This window comes from Oryctolagus cuniculus, chromosome 2 (assembly GCF_964237555.1).
Source record: "Oryctolagus cuniculus chromosome 2, mOryCun1.1, whole genome shotgun sequence".
NCBI lineage: Eukaryota > Metazoa > Chordata > Mammalia > Lagomorpha > Leporidae > Oryctolagus > Oryctolagus cuniculus.
Window position 1 is genome coordinate 13,013,385 of NC_091433.1, and position 21,573 is coordinate 13,034,957.

Genomic DNA, 21,573 nt, shown 5'->3' on the forward strand with positions numbered 1-21,573 from the left:
AATATGTATAACATGAAAAAAAAACTATGCATGAACCTCAAAAATTTTTTTGCAGCAAAATAAACTCATGTTTTGAATTTCTCACAAATTTTCTGGAGTACTCTCATATATGTTCCCTAAAAAGAAACACACTTTACATATAAAGACACACTTAGCTTAAAAATACAAGTCTTAAAAAAAGATGTAAGATTGTAACATTAGAGAAAGGTAAGTTGGAATGACTACAGTAGTATCAGATAAAATAGATTTGAGGGTAAGGAACATTTCCAGGGATAAAGAGGTTATTTCATAATGATAAAGGGGTCAGTTTACTAAAAGTAAATAAAAAGTCTAAATGTGTGTACACCTAATTGTAAAGTTTAAAAATACATGAAGCAAAAGCTAGTGAACTGGAAAGAGCAGTAGAAAAATCCACAATCACAGCTGCAGAATTTGACACCCTTCTCTCAAGAGCATATAGATCAAGTACGCCAAGCGCCATTAGGGACAGTGAAGACATCAACTTGCTAAACTGACATTTATAGAACACTCACCCAATAGCAGCAGAGTATATGTTACTTTAAAAATATACACAGAATGTTTATTAGATAGTTTTGGTTAGATTATGTACCACATATATCTCTGTAAATTATTATAAAGTATATTTTACTACTATAACAAAATTAAATTATAAATCAGTAACAGAAATCTATCTGGGAAAATCTTCCAACATTTGAGAACTAGCCCACACACTTAAATAACTTACAGGTTAAATAAGAAATCACAAGAGAAATTAAAAAATACTTAGCATTTAATGAAAATGAAAACACAACAGAGAAAGATTTGTTGGAACTAAATTAGCTATTCCATGAAATTTACCAGATTATATTAGTAGAGAATATCTAAACCCCAGTAGTTCTTAAAGTGTGGTCTCTGGACCAGCAGCAGAAGCATCACTTGGGCTCTGCCTCATATCTGCAGAATCAAACTCTTTGGTAGCCCACCAAACGCTGTTTTAAGCAAGCTCCTCTGGTGAGTCTGCTGAAGTTGTCAAATCACTATTCTACAGAACAGCTCTCATTTGGGCTATCAAAATGATCCCTGCTTTCACTTTTGCTTTACACCATTCATTCTTCACAATGCAGTAACAAAGATCTTTCAGAAAGCAAAATTTGATGATAAACCTTCCTCATCCATTTCACCTTAAATCTCTACTCACGGGAAGCAACTAAAAGTATACAAACTTATCAGGGCTTATGACAACCTGCATTGTCTCATCTTACAAAAGTCCGTGGGAAAGGTGTATTGTATGTAAGAAAAATTTTGCATGGATTTCAAATTCTTATTGTGCCCCTCCAAAATTTAAAAACAATTCCATTTTTCCCACAAACTTTTTGAGGCACCCTTGTATTCCTTTATTGTCCAAGTACCACCATATTTGACATCATGCCTCCCGTTTCTCTCTTGACTCTCAACACACTAGCAATTTCTTCATTCTCTAGCCTGCCAAGAGTCCCCAAAACATGCAATATCACCTTCTTCCTGGTTTCTATGCCACTTGGGCAGGTTAATTCCTACCCATCCTTTACTACTCAGCTCAATGGCCATTTACTTAGGAAAGTATTTCCTCACTTCACTGACTTGACAGAATCTCCCCTCTGATAAATTCTCATAGCACCACATACTAATTGAGAGCTTACCATATATGTGTAATTATTTTTTCAATGCCTGCCTCTCCAATAAAATGTGAGGGCAAGAGCATTATCTGATTTTGTGCCCCATAATTTCCTATGTGTCCAGCATACTGCTTGCCAGAGGAGACAAATATTTTTGAATGAATAAATAGTGTTTAAACTACAGGTTTTAAAAATCTTTGTGCTTGTATAACAGAACTAACAGCAAACAAAGGAATTTTCCAGGTTGCTTAGAACTAGATGGAAGAAAAAAAAAGCCAAGGTCCTGTGTAAAATAAAACAAGGGGGAAAAAAGTGGCAATATATTATTCAGACACCTACGCTGCCTTTTTAAAAAAATTAAACTCTAGATGATTTCATTAGTCTTAACATAATGATAATCACAGAATGTTCAGCTCCATGACAAAGGAAACTTTTTCTTGTCCAAGAAAAATGAGAGGAAAAAATAGCCAGCAGAGCTGAACTGAAAATTTTGAATTCTGTAGTAAAATAAAGGAAGGAATAATGAGGAGAAAAGAAGAGAACATTTGGATCTTGAGGTAAGAATGTGTCATGATGTAAAGTACTGAATTCAGTATCTTTCTAATCTGTGGTAACAGCGGGTTGAAGGAGAAAAGTATCACCCTTGCACTTACCTCAGATATAGAAAGCAGGTCTGGAGTCTGTAGGCAGAGAATAATCACTTATAAAACAGAGTAAAAGTGGTGCTCGTAGCTCCCCCAACACCATTCTGCTGGATAAAGACATATATTTCCCACAGAAATAAAACACAACTAACATGTCAAGTCATTATACTGTGTTGGAGGAGGGAGTGGATGGGATATGTTGAGGATGAACAAGAATGATGTTAACCTGTTTTTCAAAAGCCACTAACTTATTTATGTTTTTTCCTAGCTACCCCACATCAAAATTGTAGTGATATAAACAGGGGTCTGCAAACTTTTCTGCAAAGGGCCATGAATATTTTGGACTTTGTAGGCTTTACAGTCTCTGTAGCACAAAAGCAGAATGAGGCAATATGTAAGTGAATGAGCACGGCAGTATTCCAATAAAACTTTATTTACTAAACAGGTCATGGGCCACATTTCCTGATTTGGAAATTAATCCTATGTTTGAAAATATTCTTTCAATTTACAACCACTAATATGGTAATCACGTTATTTTACTTCAAATTATACTAGTTCTGTTCCCAAAATAAAACATTACTTGAAAAATCTTTTAGATAAATTCTGTGTTTCTTTGTGACTCTAATATACAAAACGATGCCTGGTACATGAAAAAGAAAAGTATCCAAAGTTTGCTGAATAAAGTGAATCATCTTTCTATGAAAGCTAGTGGACAATCAGTAAAAATGGTATCCTCAACACTAAATAAAGGTTGACAGATCAATGGGATATAATCAAGAAATGCTCTAAGAAAAGAACATCAAGATGATCAAATTAGCTGTTTTATACTTTGAGTATTATAGCAAAAGTTAGAAATTCATCTCTTTACTCAAATTAGAAATTAGAAAATTATGGGACAGAGAAAAAATTCAACTGTAAACAGAATGAATTTTAATTTAAAAATTCCTGGTTTCATTAAAATAAATAACAAAATCAAAGTTTTAATAATTTTACTTATGGCATTGGCAATTTGCAAGGAGGCAATATGGAGCCCATACAAAAGATGGGCATGGGGCCAGCACTGTGGCATAGTAAAGCTGCCACCTGCAGTGTGGGCATCCCATATGGGTGTGGGTTCGAGTCCTGGCTGCTTCACTTCTGATCCAGCTCTCTGCTATGGCCTGAGAAAGCAGCAGAAGATGGCTCGAGTGCTTGGGTCCCTGCATCTGTGTGGGAGATATGGAGGAAGCTCATGACTCCTGGTTTCAGATTGGCACAGCTCCAGCCGTTGAGGCCATTTGGGAAGTGAACCAGAGGATGGAAGACCTCTCTCTCTCTTCTCTGTAAATCTGCCTTTCAAATAAATAAATAAATCTTAAAAAAAGGCATGATCATGAATTAATTCTCACATTAAAATACCCATCTTCATCTCATCCAGTTCTGACCAAATGAAGACAATGCACCTGTCCTTGAGGAGAGACAGTGATCTAACATGTTTTCCTAAATCATAGTAAGTTTTTTTTTTTTTTTAAACATGGCTTGTAATACAGAGAGTAAAGCCTTCCAAGCTGACTGCTATCACAGTTATTCCTTTCTTAACTCAACATGAAAAAAAATCTAATATACAAAAATGAAGCACACTTATCAGAATGTAATCCTCTGGCTGAAAGCTATTTACCATAGTGTTCTTTCAATGCTGAATGTTAATAAAGCACTTACAACTTAATTTTCATGACCTTAATTTATATGCAACAGAAACAAATCTAAGATATAATTAACTTATATTTTATAGTCATTATATCCTTTGTGGAAGTATCACAGCATCACAATAACACATAGTCTAACTCTAGCAGGAAAGTACACAGAGCAGGGTTTCCAACTATATTCCCCACATTGTATCTTTTTTTTTTTTTTTTTTTTGACAGGCAGAGTGGACAGTGAGAGAGACAGACAGACAGAAAGGTCTTCCTTTTCTGTCAGTTCGCCCACAATGGCCGCTGCGGCCGGCGCACCGCGCTGATCCGAAACCAGGAGCCAGGTGCTTCTCCTGGTCTCTCATGCGGGTGCAGGGTCCAAGCACTTGGGCCATCCTCCACTGCCCTCCCAGGCCACAGCAGAGAGCTGGACTGGAAGAGGAGCAACTGGGACAGAATCCAGCGCTCCGACCGGGACTAGAGCCCAGTGTGCTGGCGCCGCAGGCGGAGGATTAGCCTATTGAGCCATGGTGCCGGCCGACCCCCACATTGTATCTTGTGTGATACAGAAAAGTTGCAATATAAAAATGGTCAGAGGCATGTAATTTCACATGCTGTTGGGACACCTTTGAATCAATAAGGATTAGAAAGAGAACTAAGCATTTCCCAATCTTATTTGGTCACAAAGCTGTTTGCACACAGAGCATCTTTGGGGTCTAGTGTAACTTGGAACCCATCTTTGAATGCCTGTGATTCCAGAGGTGACTGTGAATTACCTGGAAATATTTTTCTATCACAGTTAAATTTAGAAAATCATATATGCTATGCTTCAGTTTTTTATTAAATGACAACTGTGATATTGAATAACATTATATGAAGGAATTCTAAATTTTATACAATAGTATCTAAAGATATTCTATGCAAATTTCAAAGAATATCTTGTGTGCAATGTTAAAAATGTGGTAAACATTCATAAGCAGGAAAAGAGGATGCATGGTGAGTCTTGGTATTAAGTAGTTGAAGGAGTCTATATTTAGTATCACCAATCACAATCTATGTGAAAACCGGAATTCTGAATGGAAAAAAATATTCAGTCATTTTTGAAGACAGATGAGAAAACAGAAGAAACTAACAAATTGAACATTTTTGAAAGTCAGCTCAAAAATCATCTGCTGTAATTGGCTCTTCACATACTCCATTTCCTGTGCCTCTCACTCTCCAAATCTATCTTATGTGTTAGTATTAGAAAAGATTATCTAGAACTCAACTCTGATCATATAGCTTCTCGCTATTCACAGGATGGACATTCTTGGCTCCACCCTTTCATCCTCCTGTTATACCACCTGGTGAACCCAGCCACTATTAAATCTAATGGTCTATCTCTAGGCTTTCATACTGGCAGCAGAGATAAATCCATATAGCTCTTAAATGCTATATTTTTGAAACAACTACTTCAAACCTTATACACATTACCCAATACCCAGTCCCACCAGATTATAGAAAATGGATCCTAATATCTCAACATCTGCCCACAAAACCATCACTTTTCATTCACACAGATTGTTTCTACTATCCTTTAAGAGAAAAGTGACCCTTCTGGCCAAGGCAGATTTCTCTAACAATGCTGCAGATCCTATATCCAATAACCATAGCTGGGGCATCTCTCCCTTTCCACTGCTTTCCATCTCATTTCTGTATCTTCAATTTTTTTTTAACTTGGCTTTAATCCTTACCTAGATAACTCTCCATCTCCTCTCTTTTCACAGCTATTTTTAGTTTTCTGTGCTCATTTTCTTCCTTTCTTCTTCTACATTTAATCATCTAATACTGAATGTGACTTTTGTTTCCCTTAGTCCACAAAAGCTGCTCTCTCTCTCAACTCATCAAGATAACCTCAGTGGCTATATAATCAAAGAACCACTTAAGGGTCTATCTTAACTGACTTCTTATCAACAATTTACACTGTAGTCTTTTCCCTTCACCACACTACTTAACCTTTCTTTTTATCTCCTGAGTACCCTCTTTAGTCTCCTTTTGTGTACATCTTTTCTTTTCCTTGTATCTTTAGGTTCTAAACTTTCAATCTTACGGAGTAATCTCTTCCACTGTCATGGCTTAAATTACTTGTTTACTCCTAAATATTTATCTCAGCCCTCTTTCCTGGGGCAAGACTTACATTACCAAACAGCTTCCTAAACCTCTCTTCTTGGTATCCCACTAGCTACCTCAAATCCGTTCTAAAACTAAACCCTGTATGAGTGTTCTCTTATATCTCAGAGAAATTTACAAGGAATTCCCCAGATGTCCAAGGCAGACACCTGGATATTATCCTTTACTCCTCTACTAAGACACTGATTTTCCTTCACAGATCTCTCTCAAATGTATCTTCAATTACTGCTATTATTGGGATTAAGACATATTTTTTTTCCTCATTAACTCATGATCTCACAATTCAGACTATGCTTTCCTCAGTTAGACACTTTTCCACCCACCCTCCCAATCCATGAATCTTTTTTTTTTTTTTTTTTTTTTTTTTTTTTTTTTTTTGACAGGCAGAGTGGACAGTGAGACAGAGAGACAGAGAGAAAGGTCTTCCTTTGCCGTTGGTTCACCCTCCAATGGCCGCCGCGGCCTGCGCGCTGCGGCCGGCACACCGCGCTGATCCGATGGCAGGAGCCAGGAGCCAGGTGCTTTTCCTGGTCTCCCATGGGGTGCAGGGCCCAAGCACCTGGGCCATCCTCCACTGCACTCCCTAGCCACAGCAGAGGGCTGGCCTGGAAGAGGGGCAACCGGGACAGAATCCGGCGCCCCGACCGGGACTAGAACCCGGTGTGCCGGCGCCGCTAGGCGGAGGATTAGCCTAGTGAGCCGCGGCACCGGCCCCAATCCATGAATCTTATTTTATGCCTCAGATCTGATAAATCAGCATTCCAAACAAGCCTTCTCTCTTGTCACTTAAATTTTCCACATGTAGTTTTCTCTGCCTGAACCATTCGTCTTCCAACTTCTAATACTTAGGCATGCTTCAAGCCTCAGCCTAGATGTGACAGGCAGAAAAGCTTGCTTAATTCCCTAAATCTGAGTTCAGCTTCCCTCCTGTGTTCCTATAATCCATCCCTCTCTGATCACAGCACTCCTCCTTGTACAGGAATCACCTATTCATTTTTGCATCCCGCAAGAAATGGTAACCTTCATTAGAGTAAAAGCCACAATTTAACCATTATGCCTCCTTCAAACGTTATCTTACCGAAGTCATACAACACCATCTACTTATTGAATAAATAAATGAAGCAGCTCTTGTCTTTTAACTTATATAGAACTTTGAATCTTTCAAAGCTTCCAAGGTGACTAAGGGCATATTGTAGGCACTCATTAAATATTTGTTGAACTAAGAATAGGACAAAATTGCATTTTTTTATAAGATTTACATGATGATATACAGTAGTACAAATCCGATGGAGTATAAATTTTAAAATTCCATTGTACTAAATGTATCTGAACAGTTAATCTCAAAATGTACAAAAACATGTTTACGGTAGAAGCAAAACTCTCATAGGAAATATTCCAAAATTCATTATATACATCTCCCTAGGAAAGACTTTTCTAGAAAAGTCCTATTGCTAAGTCTCTCAAGTCTCCAGTCACTAATTATTCTATGAAGGAAAAAAAAAACATATATAAACTAATAACAAGATTTAGTATAATTTCCAAAAAGGCAAAAAGTATCAATGAAATACTAAGAATGAGAAAAAAATACTTTAAGAAAACAGTTACAGATAAATACAATATTGCTATAAATACAAGTTCATAAAAATAATATCCTTGTTGATTAAAAAAACAATGTTAAAAATAAAGAAGGAAAGTTATCAGCAAAAGATAAATAAAACTTTAAGCAGAACAGGGAATAGTACTAGAAGTTTTTAAAATGAAAAAGATGAAAAACAATTCTTCATGACACTAAAAATTTTGTAAATATGCCAAAGAAATTTTGAAATTATTTTGAAAAATAATTAGGCATCTTCCATCTTACTTTTCTAGGATGATCCCATATTTCATGGGGTGGATTATATTGAAATATACTTTGCAGTTATTTCTTAGAAGATACAATGGCTAAGAATCTTGAAGGACAAAATACGGTTCTGTTGTTAAAATGAGTAAATCCAAGTTACTTTTGGAAAACAGTAAAAGTATGAAATGAGGATGATATAAAGAATTAAAAATGAACTTCACATTCTATTTTCCACTCATGACAGTCTTTAAAAAATATGTGTGTATATTTTCAGGTCAATTATATATATATTTTTAATCACCATGAGGTTTTTAATTCTGACATATTGGTTATAGTATTATTTTTAGTTATCCTGAGGATAATAAAGGCCATTCTTTTCAGTTTTGATTCACCTTTCAAAAGAGACTATTACACCTCTAAAATTTTAATTACTGATATTAGATATTTGAACTTTTAATCATTACATATAGGTATTACTGAAATGGGTGTTTTAAAGTTATTCAGTTAAATAATTGAAATGGGGGCATAAAATCATTAATTTATTAAAACTCTAGAATTTAATAACTGCTTTTTAATATTTAACATAAGACCTAATACTATTTAGTTTTAAAATAAGTTTCTTCAGACAGAATTCATCAACTCCCCCCACCCTAAAATATATGTAACAATGCAATCATGACAACATATTCTTAAATTTCCAAATTCAACCCAGCATGCTTTCACATCAAAAAGTAAACAATCAGCACTCCCACATCTCCTTAATATTTTGCATTATCTGGCAGTTATTAGTAGGCACAGAGTTGGAAATGGCTATGTTGCCATTACAGCATCCACATCTTATTTTTGGTAAGTTCTAAAGTCTCCTTAGGCACCAATGTCAGGTCACTATTAGCTGGGTAAAGCAATTTCCATTTGCATTCTGAGGTTAGCATTATATAACAATAACTTGTGTAAGACTCAATATAGCTTATCTGTGGAAAGGAATTCACATCCTTACATCTGTAGAAATAAATTCTACTTCTAAGAAAAGAACTATTCAACAAACCTGATTTATTGAAATAAATTATATCACTCTTCAAATAAGCAGTCTCAAGGTGATTCCAAAGCAGTACCAAAGGCTATAAGAACTTGATTGTGGATGTGAGTCTGACAGCCAAGGATTATGTTATAGCAATTTAGCAATGAAATAGTTATTTTTTTCTATACTGGTCTCAGAGTTATTATCAAGAGAATAAATACATACATTGGCCTTTAGTGATTAATTTTTAGTTATTCACTTGGTCATCTTTATGAAAACTTTATTAGATTTATCAAATGCAAGTGCAGAAAATAAAACTTTAATATTAATGATATATTTTAAAGAAACTGTCTATACTAAATATGTTTTTATGTCCTTGAAATTCTGGATACATTAAGAGGTGGGGAAGTACACTAGCACATTTGGAAACACCTAATTACATGAGTTTCATACTAGGTGCCAAGAAATCAGGTTGTCCAAATATTTTAGAAATAAAATTGAACCAGCTGCTCTTTTTCTACCTGTTATCTTGTACTTTACTCAAGGCACCTACAATGAAACTTTTTAAAATTAAGTAGAGAAAAACTTACCTAGTTGGGATTTTGAAAAATAGTTTGCCATTTGTCCACTGTTGCAAGACTGTCGTTTATGTCTTTTTGTTGAAATTTCTGTGGTCTTCCAAGGTGGTCTTTTTCTTTTGTTCAATTTGCTAATAACTTCAGAACTATCAGGAGGATTCTTGTCAAAGCTAACAAATTTACTTAATTTACTATTGTCAAGCTGGTCAGTGAATTTATCATTTGAAGGACTATTTGCTTTAGTATTTTCTATTTCTTTAGTTTGCTTTTTAAAAGAATTCTGCCTAGCAGAATGGGACCTTAAAGTAAAGCGCTTTGATTCTTCTAAATGAGTCTGATGATTACTTCCACTGTCAATAGATTCAGGGGAATAAATGACTGTATTTAGTTTAAAAGTGTTTCTGTGCTCAAGATAGTTGATCTTCCTCAAAAATATCCTACAATCTTTTAAAGTTTTTGACCTCCAATTATTTGAGCATACACTTCCTGGTCTTGGTTCCCTTTCAAAATCTTTTTGGCTGCAATCTGTTCCAGTCTCCTTTGCTTCTGACTTAAATTTACTCTCTATATTAGAATGTGTTTTAAGGTCAGGGATTGCCATCTGCTGCTGCAAAAAGTCATCCCTGATCTCAGGTGGCACAATACACGAATTATCTACTGCATTTTCCCCTTCAAGTGGGATGTCAGTATTTGTCCTCCCCCCAGTCTTACTTAAAAACTGATTCTGGCAGAAAAATCTTAAGTTCCTCCTTTTAGAGTTCCAATCAACTGTTCCATGGCTGTGCAGCTTACCCTCTCTTCTCCACCTCTCATGGTGTAACCCCTTAAACTCAGTTCTTTTTAATCTAGCTAGTGTTAAATTACTCTTAATATTCAAGAGCGGAGAGCTAACCATTTTATGTAGTATATGCAACTTCCCTGCTGACTTTGAGGGAGAAGAGAGTGCAAATTTTTTAAAGTGCTTTCTAAAGGGGCTGTTATTAAAATCAGAATATTTGGTACCTAATTTAATTCCCCTGGTATTTATTACTTCCAAAGGGTTTCGAGCATTTGCTTTCCTAACTAGTGAAAGAGATTGTGTTTCTGTTGTTTGCATAAACCAGGTAGAGAGTTCATTCAAATCATATTTTTTCTGAAAAAGCATTTTTACAGGTGAAACTTCAAGTTCTAACAGACATGTTTCCAGAGGTTTTGCTATTTTGAAATTATCATTTTCAGCATGTTGTCTTTTTTTATGAACACAGTTTTCAGCTTCATCTCCACTCACTTGTACCCAAGCATTTGCTATTTGCTCAAATCTGTTGTTTAATTCCTCTAATAAGGAATCATTGGAAGTAGATGTAGCCCACCACCTGAGCAAAGGGTTTGATGAAATTATAGGGTCCAAGGAGACTTCTGAAGTGGACACTAAATTGTTATCGTCCAAACACTTTTTTGCATTCCTTGAATATCTAGTTCCTGGGGTATCTTTTGAAGCTATTTTTATCCTTGACTGCCTATGTTTTTTCTTCTGACTTTTACCTTTCTGCAAATGGAGCTTGTATGACTTATGAAGTACAGCATTTCTATAAAAAAGTGAACTAGAAGATGCTAATGAATGTAAGAAATGTAGAGATGGTTTTCTGTCCCTAATAGAATGTCTCAAAGGTACTGCAGCAACCATACTTTTTGATCCATTCTTACACGTGTCAACTGCAGTGTGCCTTACGTTATCCATCTTACTGCATTGTTGATCAAACTTTTCTTCAGGCAGAGCTTTTTCTAACATAGTCTCCTTTTCTAAAGGAGGTAAGCAGCTGCTAATACTTACTTCTCTTTCCTGAGGTGAAATTCTATTAATAGTCACAGAGATGCCAGAGATTTTCACTTTTGCAGGCCTACCAGGCTTTCTAATTATTGCCAATGGCTTTTGATTTGGTCGAATAATGTTCTTGGAAGGCTGAGGTATCACAGACTTGTTTTTGATAGGTCTAACATATTCAAAGCCTGACTCCAAGATCTCACTTTCAGTAGTCAAACTTGACATAGCACTTACCCTTTCACTTAAGTCAATTTCATGTTCTCTAATATTTCTGAGACTATTATATTCAGTTGGAAACTCAGCAACATTATTTAAAGACCTAATATTGCTTTTGTTTGCATTTCCTTCAGAAACATGTCTTTTAGTTCTTCTTGATCTGCCATAAATAACAGTTACTGTAATACTCTTTTTGTAAATACCTTCCTTTACTTCTGATATGAGAGATTCTGAGCTCTTTCTTTCAGTATTAAAGGACTCATTTTGGCAAATGGTGATGTCTGTTTGATCAATTTTAGGCTTTGGTGGTCTTCCAATTGGTCGCTTAACCTGTTTCACAACTTGGGGACCTATTTTTTTAGGTCTACCTGGTTTTCTTTTAAAAGATGAATCAATAATACCACTTGAATTTTCCTTACATTCTTCTTGTGGCTTATCACTTTTTATATCATTAACAAACATTTCAGAAGATTCTGCAGCTTCTTTTGTACAATTAAATTTGTTTAATTCTCTTTGAAGAGTGTCATTATCATAATGGTTAGAACCATAATTTTCATACTTAGCATTTGGGGTATCCTCATTTGTTTCTCTTTTTTTCCCAATTCCACGATGTGTTACACGTTTTTCAGAAGGAACGTCAGCATTTGATTGAGATGTATCAACTGAAGTTAAAGTATATTTGACTCCTTCATTGCTTTTAACCTCAGATAAAAACATGAGTTTAATAGGACTAGAATAGTTGGGTACTGAAGAGCTTTCCACACCTTCATATTTTTTTGATACATTTTCAGCATTGGAAATCAAGCTACCCATATCTGAAGTAGACTTTTTCAGATTATCAAGTCTTTTGTTATTTAAATCTACTGTAGGCATACAATGACTTTTGATAATATTGTTGGATGTTACCAGAGACTTTGTTAAACTCTGCTCTTTGCATGCCACTCTACTTAGATTAAGATTCATATTTCTCCCAGAATTTTGGTCTTTACCATCAACTTCTATCACTTTCTTAGATGCTTTATATCCTTCTGATAATGACTGATTATTCCAAGACTTTTTGGCCATATTTATTGTATCTTCCAAACGTTCCACAACAACTTGCAAATTAGAACTCATTGCAATTTTGTTTAGGTCTATATTGTGTGAGCTTTCAATCTGAATATTTTTCACAAGTTCTTTTTTTTTTGTGGATTCAGATACTCTTTTGGCCTTAGGAGATTTTTTGAAAACGTAATTATTTGTTACATATATAGAATACCACCCTGGAGGCACAATATTTCGTTTATTTCTGTTTAGAGGTTCAGGAACATCACTTCTCAAAGGAGTTTGAAAAGTCTCTAATTTTGGATTCTCCCAATGATTTTGCACAATCATTTTTCCAGTTGCAGATTTCTCTTGTGACTTTCTTATGTTCATTTTCTCAGGTGAAGTTGCTTTAAAGCTTTCTGAAAATGCATCAAAAGCCGAGTTAGTTTCTAAACTGCGAAGAGGTAGTTGCAATGAATGTAATGCATAATTTGGTGAAAATGATGTTTCTGCATGATTTTTAACTTCAAAGCTTTTAGAATTTTGTAAACAAGGCCCCTGGCAATGGCAGAATTCTTCTTTGTCCGATGAAAATATCTCATCACTGTGCATCAATTTCCTTGAATTTTTTTCACTGTATTTTTTTCTAATAAAACTTTCATCAAGACTAGCAAGTTCTCTTTTTATCTGTAAAGACTGCCTTCTAAACATGGGTGAGTCAGGAGAACTGTGCATTGCAAATAAGGTTTCTTGACGCTTTCGAAATCTTGTCTGAATAATTTTATTTTCTACATTTTCATCATGTTGACTCAGTAATTCCATAAAACTGTAATCACTGGCCTTTGCATTATGCAAGAGAGAGGTTATTAAATCTCCCAACTTGAAATCATAATCTGCATTACAATCACTGCTAGATAATTTTATAAGGTTTGTTGTATCTGTGGTTTCTATTGATTTTAATTTTTCATTAATGCGATCCATTAAATCTTCGAAAATGAAACCAGATTCACCTTTTTCATGATTTTTGGTACAATTATTGCTGTCATCCAAGAGCAAAAAATCAGAGTTACTTATTTTTTTAGTTTTATATATTTTACCTTCATGATCACACTTGTTGATGCTTATTTCTGCTGGTGTGAGAGATGGAGGCTGGTTAATATTTGTTTCAAGTTTGTTATTTTCTAAGCCTGAAAGCTCTGAGATGACATCCTTTAACTTTTCAGTTCCTTCAGTCTGTACAGGTGACAATGGTGGGGGTGAGGGGCTTCGAGATCTACAAAGATCTTTAAGACTTACTGAAAGATCACACAATTCCCTTGACAAAAGAGGACTATGAAAGGTGGATTTTGTAGAGTGAACGTTTGGTAGTGGTCCAGAACAGCACCTGTGAGAATTATAACCATTTGCGATTTCTCTATTCACTACTGTCTTAATATGTTCAACAGTTACAGTTTGGCAAGATAAACAATGTAAATCTTTAATACAGACTGGCAGAGGCCCTAAACCAGGGCTCTGTCTTTCATTTTGTAAGCACCCTCTTTCTGCCAGTCTGTATTCACAACTACAGAACAGACTATGTATATCATCTTCAATTAGGGGCTTTTGAGATTCTGAAGACACAGAACATGATGCATTACAACAAAAAAGAGAAGCAGTACTCTGCTCTTGGACTATACATTTCAACATAGCCAAAACTTGTTGCTGGTGATGTATGCACAAAGATTCCAAAACTTTGCTTAATGCTGATTTTTCTTTTTCCATTTTAGTAGCTTCCTCTGATTTTGCATCAACAGTTGAACTAAAAATAAAAATCAAACAAAAAAATGAATTACAGCAAAAATACCATCATAAGGAGTCATAATTTTAACAGAGTTGAATAAAAGATATTTTGGTACTGTTGGACTCCTATAAAAACTACAACAATGACATCTTCATTATTGTTTAGCAAAAATGTAATGAAGCACTGATGATAATTAACTTCTTGTGATGAAGTTTAAGAATTAAAATAAGGCCCTAATTTTGCAGAAATATAAAAGCTAATGATTACACATGGCTATAATTATATATTAATATTTAGTGTCTTGATATATTAAGAATATTTAATGGAAAGTGCTTCAGGAGTTACCATTTTTATCAACATTTTATAAGTTATTTTGAAACTACCAGTCAAATTAGTGCAAATATGGAAAAAAGATGTAGAAGTATAAAATCTTTATTTAAAGTAATTTTTAAGGCAGTGAAAATGAAATTAATAAAAGAGAGCTCTACATAGTCACAAGGAAAATTAAGGGATTTAGATTTAATATAAATAACAGAATATCTTTCCTAAGATTAAGCTGCAGGCATTTTAACCTAATAAAATAAAAAATGGAAGCTATTTAAAAATGAAATCTACTCTTAATTGATTTTAAATACTCAAGTAATTACATGAAACTAAAGTCATTACATTACTTACCTAATTATTAAATTTCAAATGCTGGAAAATGCCCCTCTGCAGAAACTAACATACATCTAATTTAACTAAAACCCAGGAATGCTTATCAACCAATTACAGAAGGCTACAAAAATATCTTTTTAATCCAATACCAGCAGCAAGAAGAGTAAAATCCATTAAAAGAATTCTGTTTCAGAAAAGTATCTATTTTAATTAAACATATCACCAAACTCTGTACATGAAAACAGCCTTTCACTTGTGATTTGTTATATTTGTTGTTGTTTATAGTTCCTGGTTTGTTGAAATTTTATTTTCAGTTGGAATTGAGATATGTTGATTATAAACTGCCATTGAAAAAATTATGTTGCTAAAGACTATTCTCAAATATACTAAAAATCCAAGGATGTTTCATTTAAAACAAAAAGTGGAATTAATCTTTTTATTTTACTCCCTAGAACTGGCATAAGCTGTTCCATAGATAGAAGTATGCAACATTTCATTTAAATTTATAAAAGTATGCTATTTGAGTAGCAAAATTATCAAAGTTTGAACATTTGATTAAAACTTTTCAGGAAAAAAATTTAACTTTACCAGATTCAACCAACATTTCGCTAAAACTAGCAAATGATGTGACATCAAGAAGCTATCAAAGTGAGAAGAGATGTGAAATTGCAATACAACTTTTTATGCCCACTGCTGCCTACACATAGATTAAGATAGGACATTACCCCAGTTCCTTTGCCTTTTTGAAAATTTTGTAATGGTTAGAAGTGTAAAATGATATAACTGACACCCAGGATTCAGTATTAGAAAGTTAAAAAAAAATGAGAACAAAATCAAGAGGAAATGTTAACTATAAAATATTAAGATATAATTATACTTTTTTCCAGCAAATTAAAAATTTCACATAAGCAAAAGAAAATAAAAATCTTCTAATAAATGTATTTCAATGGTTTTTCTAATAAATGTGTTTTAATGGTTTTAAGTGATATTATGACCTGTTAAACATGTTAAAATGAGAACTGACATGTTTCTTAGAAAAATATGCTGCACTGTATTGTAAAGATTAGTATTATTTTGTAAGTTACTGAAATGTTCAAAGGCTTCTGTTAATAACGACATAACAGAAGAAATATCAAGGTGTCTGGTGGTAAATAATCTTAAAAAAGTTACAATTTCAATGTGATTAAATATGAAAACCTCTCAAGTTTTACAACCCTTTTCTGATATTCCAAGGTTTTCTATAGTTTTAAGAGTTTTTCTGATTCATTTTATTACTTTCAGGAATGGAATTTCAAAAATACCACAGTGGCCAGTATTTAATTCTATATTAATAGCTTAATAAATATATCTAGATATTAAGATGAGATTACATTTTACAGATCACATATGAGATAAGTAAGTTTTCAGTAAGTTCTATAATATGCTCATCTGGCTTCAGATTTCTTGCATGTTAGAATTTCAAAGAAAAACCCACCATTTGAGTAAATAATACATGTTAGTCCCCAATCTAGAATTTATTCTCAAGTGATTACGAAAAACTTCTAAAACTGTTTTTCTCATATATCCCTTGTTTTAATGGTTAAAATTTTATTTTTTCCACTTCGATTTATAAACCAACATATCCTGTCTACTTCTTTTTGTGCTTTACTATTCATTTTCCCATTAGAAGCTTGTTACTGAAATATGTCTATGGAAAAAGTAAATTTCTAATACTGATTTTAATAAAACTGCTTCCTAGTAGGGAATCAAAGAAGTCAGTATAGTCAGGGTTTTTCTTTTCACTTTTTTGTTTTTCTTTTACTGAATAAGTAAATCAATCACACACCAACAGTGCTGTAAATTTAAGTGCAAAAGCATTGAAGTGCTTTACTACAAATTACAACCTAGAAACACGTTAACTGAACAATTAAAATTCATACAATCAGATTTAGATATATAACAACACAAAGTAGGAACAGAATTACAGTACATTTACAACACAAGACAGATACATGAATTCATTAGAAAATATTGTAATAAATAATTCATGAATTATAGTGCAATTGATTTATGCATAAATATAACTAATTGCCTAACAATCAGTTTATATTAACAAAATCTGTCAAAATCAAGGCAGCCACAGAGTTTTACTAAATTACTGCGACAATGGAAATACTGCAATTAAAAAACAAATACAAGTATTTGTACTGTAAACAACTAAAAAAATCAGTCTCACTAAAGTTAGTATACAATTTAATATAAAATTGTCATTAGCTACCAGAAATGGTTTAAACAACTTTACTGAGCAGTAGTTTTCTAAAAACAGAGGCACTGTTTTTTCTTTTCCTTCTTTTTAAATTTTAAATATAAAATACTTGAGGAACATTCAAATAAGTGGAAAGCACATACAGGTTGCTTTCACCTTCATTAAAAGACTGCTGAAACTGGATTTTTCAGAAAAGTGTCAATTAACAAGTAGTAACTGGTAACTAAATTTATAAAGTACTTTGAAAATTTAACATAAAGAACATCTTAATAGAATCACTGGGTAGAAGGGGAACCCATAAATTTCCCTGCCTTTCCTAGTTTGTATAATCAAAAAGTTAACTCAATAATAGAAACATTTTGTTTCTTTTAAAAGTTATGGGTTGATCATTACCTATAAACTATCAAAAAATATTTTAATTTACTATTTCTGACCAAAAATAAATAATACAAGTACTAAAATGCTGTAAATTAATTATAACATTACCTATAAAACTACTGATCACTGTGAAGTCAATAGCAAAATGATCCCTGATTTATGAATCCTGTAAAGTTTTTGGTCAGGTCATCTTTAAATGATATAAAAGTGTTCTGTAAGTTTCCCTTTACTATAAACTTCTCAATCAATTTATTAATGTAAATATAGTGTGAGGAATAAAAAATACAATATAAACATTATGTAATGCAGTCAAGCCCCCAAAGTTCTACAAGTAAAATTCTGTATAAAGAGGTCAATAAAATTGTTTTGAAACATTTACTTTACTGTTAACTTTGTTTTTCAGTGGGGGGGGAGGGGAAATATATTAAATAATCCAAGTTCTGGCCCTCACAAAATATGGCTTAATTCTTTAAAAAGAAAGATGACCCTGACATCTGCTGTTTTGTAATCTATTATGTATATTTTCTTGGGGGAAAAAAAAAAGAGCAAGAGGATTCATACCCTAGTATGCAGGTAACATTAATAGCTGAAGAGGGTTCAGTATAGATCTCAGAGACCAATTATAGCTACTTAATTGTATAGTTTCTCACTCTTCAGTTTCTTTAAACATATATAAGCAGTTTTTCAGTTTAATAGCTGAAAATCTCTTTAGTATTTTATGTATATGTGATTATTAAATACACACAAACACAAGTGTAGAAACACAAGTATTTGACAAGGTGCACTTACTTTTTTAAATTCAGCTATTATTATTCCTTTTGGATTTAGGAAAACTGGCTTAGAAAAATGATTAGAACCTGAATTTTAACAGAGAAAAGGGGCACTCAGGAATTTTGAAAATATAAAGCAAATCCTCATTCTTTATAGAGAGGCACATGCTTTATAATACTTTACAACTGAAACTGCATATTCCATAAATCCAACATGGATACTTTGACTCATACTTTTTAAAACTGCTATATAAAAATCACTGGTCTCTCTCAGGAATCTAGTAAAAGTTAAAATGCACTGCCCAGCTTCTAACTACCCAGTTAGTAGAGAGTTTACATTACTGAAAGTTCAAAACAGCTTCAGTGTTAAATATTTGTAAATCTATTCAAGACCCTGAACAAACTGCAAATTTGGTTATTAGCAAAATGATAATGTATCGCCCACCAAAATGAAATCTGTAATTCATTTTGATAAACTGAAAATGTTTTGAAATGTCACAGCAGCAAATATATTAAAGTTACACTGAGGTTTTTCAACAGGAGTGTGTCACAATCCTTAAATTTTAAAGTAGTCATAACATCAACTAACCAGCACATTTAAACCAAAGTTATCATTCTCAAGCTTTTTCTGTGCACATTATAAACATGCTCTAAGTTGCATTCCAACTTTCTTTTCTAACCTTACACATTAGCTTATTTTTCAAATGAAAAACAAAATTAAATAATTAAATTTAAATTACTTTTTGTTCTTAGTATTCCATCTTATATTAAAAGATTCTATAGCTGCTGGGGTTAACTATGTGTCAGTTTTTTCTTTTAAAAGTATATACCTTATAAACCCCAACTTCCTGCTAAATCAACTAGTAAATGATAAATATTAAAATTTCATTATACATATCCTTTAAGGTTTTCTTTTCTATTCCTGGGGATGCACTTGAGTGCATTTCATATTTTATAGAATGCACTGTAGTGTACTAATACTGTATATATTAATGTTTCTTAATATGAGAGTTTCTTTATTTCAGATTTGATGGTTGTTTGACATACTTACAATAAATGTAAGTATGCTATATAAAAATGTTTACAAAGTGTTAATATCATATTTCCATTATAAGATGGTTCAACTGAATGGCTGGAATGGTCTTTCACTAATAAAAATGTTTCACTTGACAATTACTTGTTTTCCCACAACGCTTTATGCTATTGACTACTAAAGAAAACCTGAATCTTTTTCACCTATTTATACAAGGATTAAATACAAACTACCAGAATTAAGTAAGCAACTATATAATTCTGTCCACAGTGAAAACCCTGAATAAAACTTTTTTTTCAAAAGGCATGTAAGTGGTTTTTGATCTGTAAAATTTCATGTCTCCTGTCAGAGTGAGCATTTGTAATTCCCACATGTGTGTATATAGACACACAAATACACACCTGTGCACATACACACACGCAAATACACACACACACACATTTTCCTAACAAGTAATCTACACAGGCTTGCTGCTGTTTTTGCAGCTGCCAGTCCCTGAATCTGTCGTATGATATAACCCAGTGTCTGGTAATCGTAGTTTCTTCTTCGGAGGAGTCTTCAGTGTTCCAGATCTTTCTTTTACCTTGTATTCTAAAGTGCTGTGAGGTACCCCATAAATTCCTTGTGCTTTGGAAACACTCATTTTTCCACTCATTACCATTGCAATAGCCTCTTCCATTATTTCATGATCATATTGCCGATAGCGGCCACGTTTTTTCCTGGGCTGTTTATTATCTTTTCGATCCAATCCATCTTCAGTATTTTCAGAGGCTCCATCAACTGTTCCATTTTTAGAATTAAGACACAAAGGAGAGAGGTCCCCATGTAGAAAGTAAGAGTCAACACTTGAGTGAGTTACAGGCCCAGAACATTCTATTTTGTTCTGTTTAGGGAGTATATTTTTCAGTTTTTGGAGAGCTGATCCTTCTAGGACTGAAGAGGTTTTAGAAACTTGATACATAACATCCAGCAGACCAGAACCATCAGATTGTGATTTTGAAACAGAACTTACTCGGAGCTGAGGAATTTTTAACTGTACAGTAGGATTTGAAGTTTCATATTGAAGGCTTTCATTTTTTTCTTTAAACTGAGTAACCATTTTCTGTAGAGTTAATTGATGGAGGTAACTGGAAGCTGTTGGGAATTTTAATTCTGAGGTTTCAAGTAGATTGAGTTTACTTTTTTCTGTGCGCTCTGCTTGAGCTCTTGCCCACAGGGCTACTTTTTGCAGCACTGCGCAAGTTTCTTTACTGTCTTTATATGAGTAACTATCATTGAAATCTCGAGTTTTGTTTTTAAAAGATGCAGGCTTCCCTGCTGGTAAGGCTTCTAAGTGGAGAAGTAAAGTTTTTTGAGGTATGCCATAAAGTATGCCTGCTTTATTTATGTCCAGTGCTCCAGACTGAATGTCTTTCAAAGCTTTTGAGAGCAAACCATCTGCAAACTCAGCACTTCTTTCCACATAGTCCTCTCTGTTTCTGTGTAGTCTCCTGGATGGATGGAATGAAACGATGGTAAACTGATGCATGAGAGACTCTCACACAGCTATGGAAGGGGAGGGTCCACTCCTTTATTATACTCCTTGCTTAGGTAACATCACTGCTTATGACACTTTTAAGTCTGTGAGATGTGGTAGTTACTCCTTATCAAAGCAAACGCTACCGTCCTGGTAGGACAATGTGTCAATGATACGGTGGCCTCAACAGGCAAACCTTCCAAGAACATAAAATCCTAACTCAGTATTTGTAAAAATATTCTCATGATGTTGCTATTCCTTTGTAAGATGCTTGCAGAGCAACACTTATAATTTTTACTTGTACAATTAGAGTTCCATTGTTAAAAAATACCCAAATCCTAAAGGAGTTTTTGTTAGTAGAAACGTGACGTTACCGCTAAACAAGTAATAAAAGAGTCAACCCCTTTAAAGGAAATTTGTAGCAGCAGGAATATTTCCATACACAAACATCCCATATTTCCACAAGACTAAAGACTAATTTTTCTCTAGAAAAAAGCTTAAAAATTGAAACCAGTAGATAAGTTATATTTGAATAGTAGGTAAGTTATAGTTGAATAAAGTAATTTATTTTTAG

At 33.6% G+C, this 21,573-nt stretch overlaps 1 protein-coding gene across 27 annotated transcripts in view; it reads right to left on the minus strand.

The window, feature by feature from the left end:
• LCORL (ligand dependent nuclear receptor corepressor like) overlaps positions 1-21,573 on the minus strand; it is a 216,165-nt gene that overhangs the window by 16,204 nt on the left and 178,388 nt on the right. For 9 of the 27 annotated variants that reach the window (XM_070068064.1, XM_070068069.1, XM_070068068.1 and 6 more), the window contains one exon: positions 8,520-14,418. The exons of 6 other annotated variants lie outside the window; for them this stretch is intronic. In XM_070068064.1, coding sequence (XP_069924165.1) covers positions 9,570-14,418 — 4,849 coding nt within the window. In that variant the 3' untranslated portion in view covers positions 8,520-9,569. Of the gene's footprint in view, positions 1-8,227; positions 14,419-16,826; positions 20,974-21,573 lie in introns of those variants that run through there. 12 more of the 27 variants (XR_011386197.1, XR_011386198.1, XR_011386196.1 and 9 more) reach the window with 4 other exon arrangements.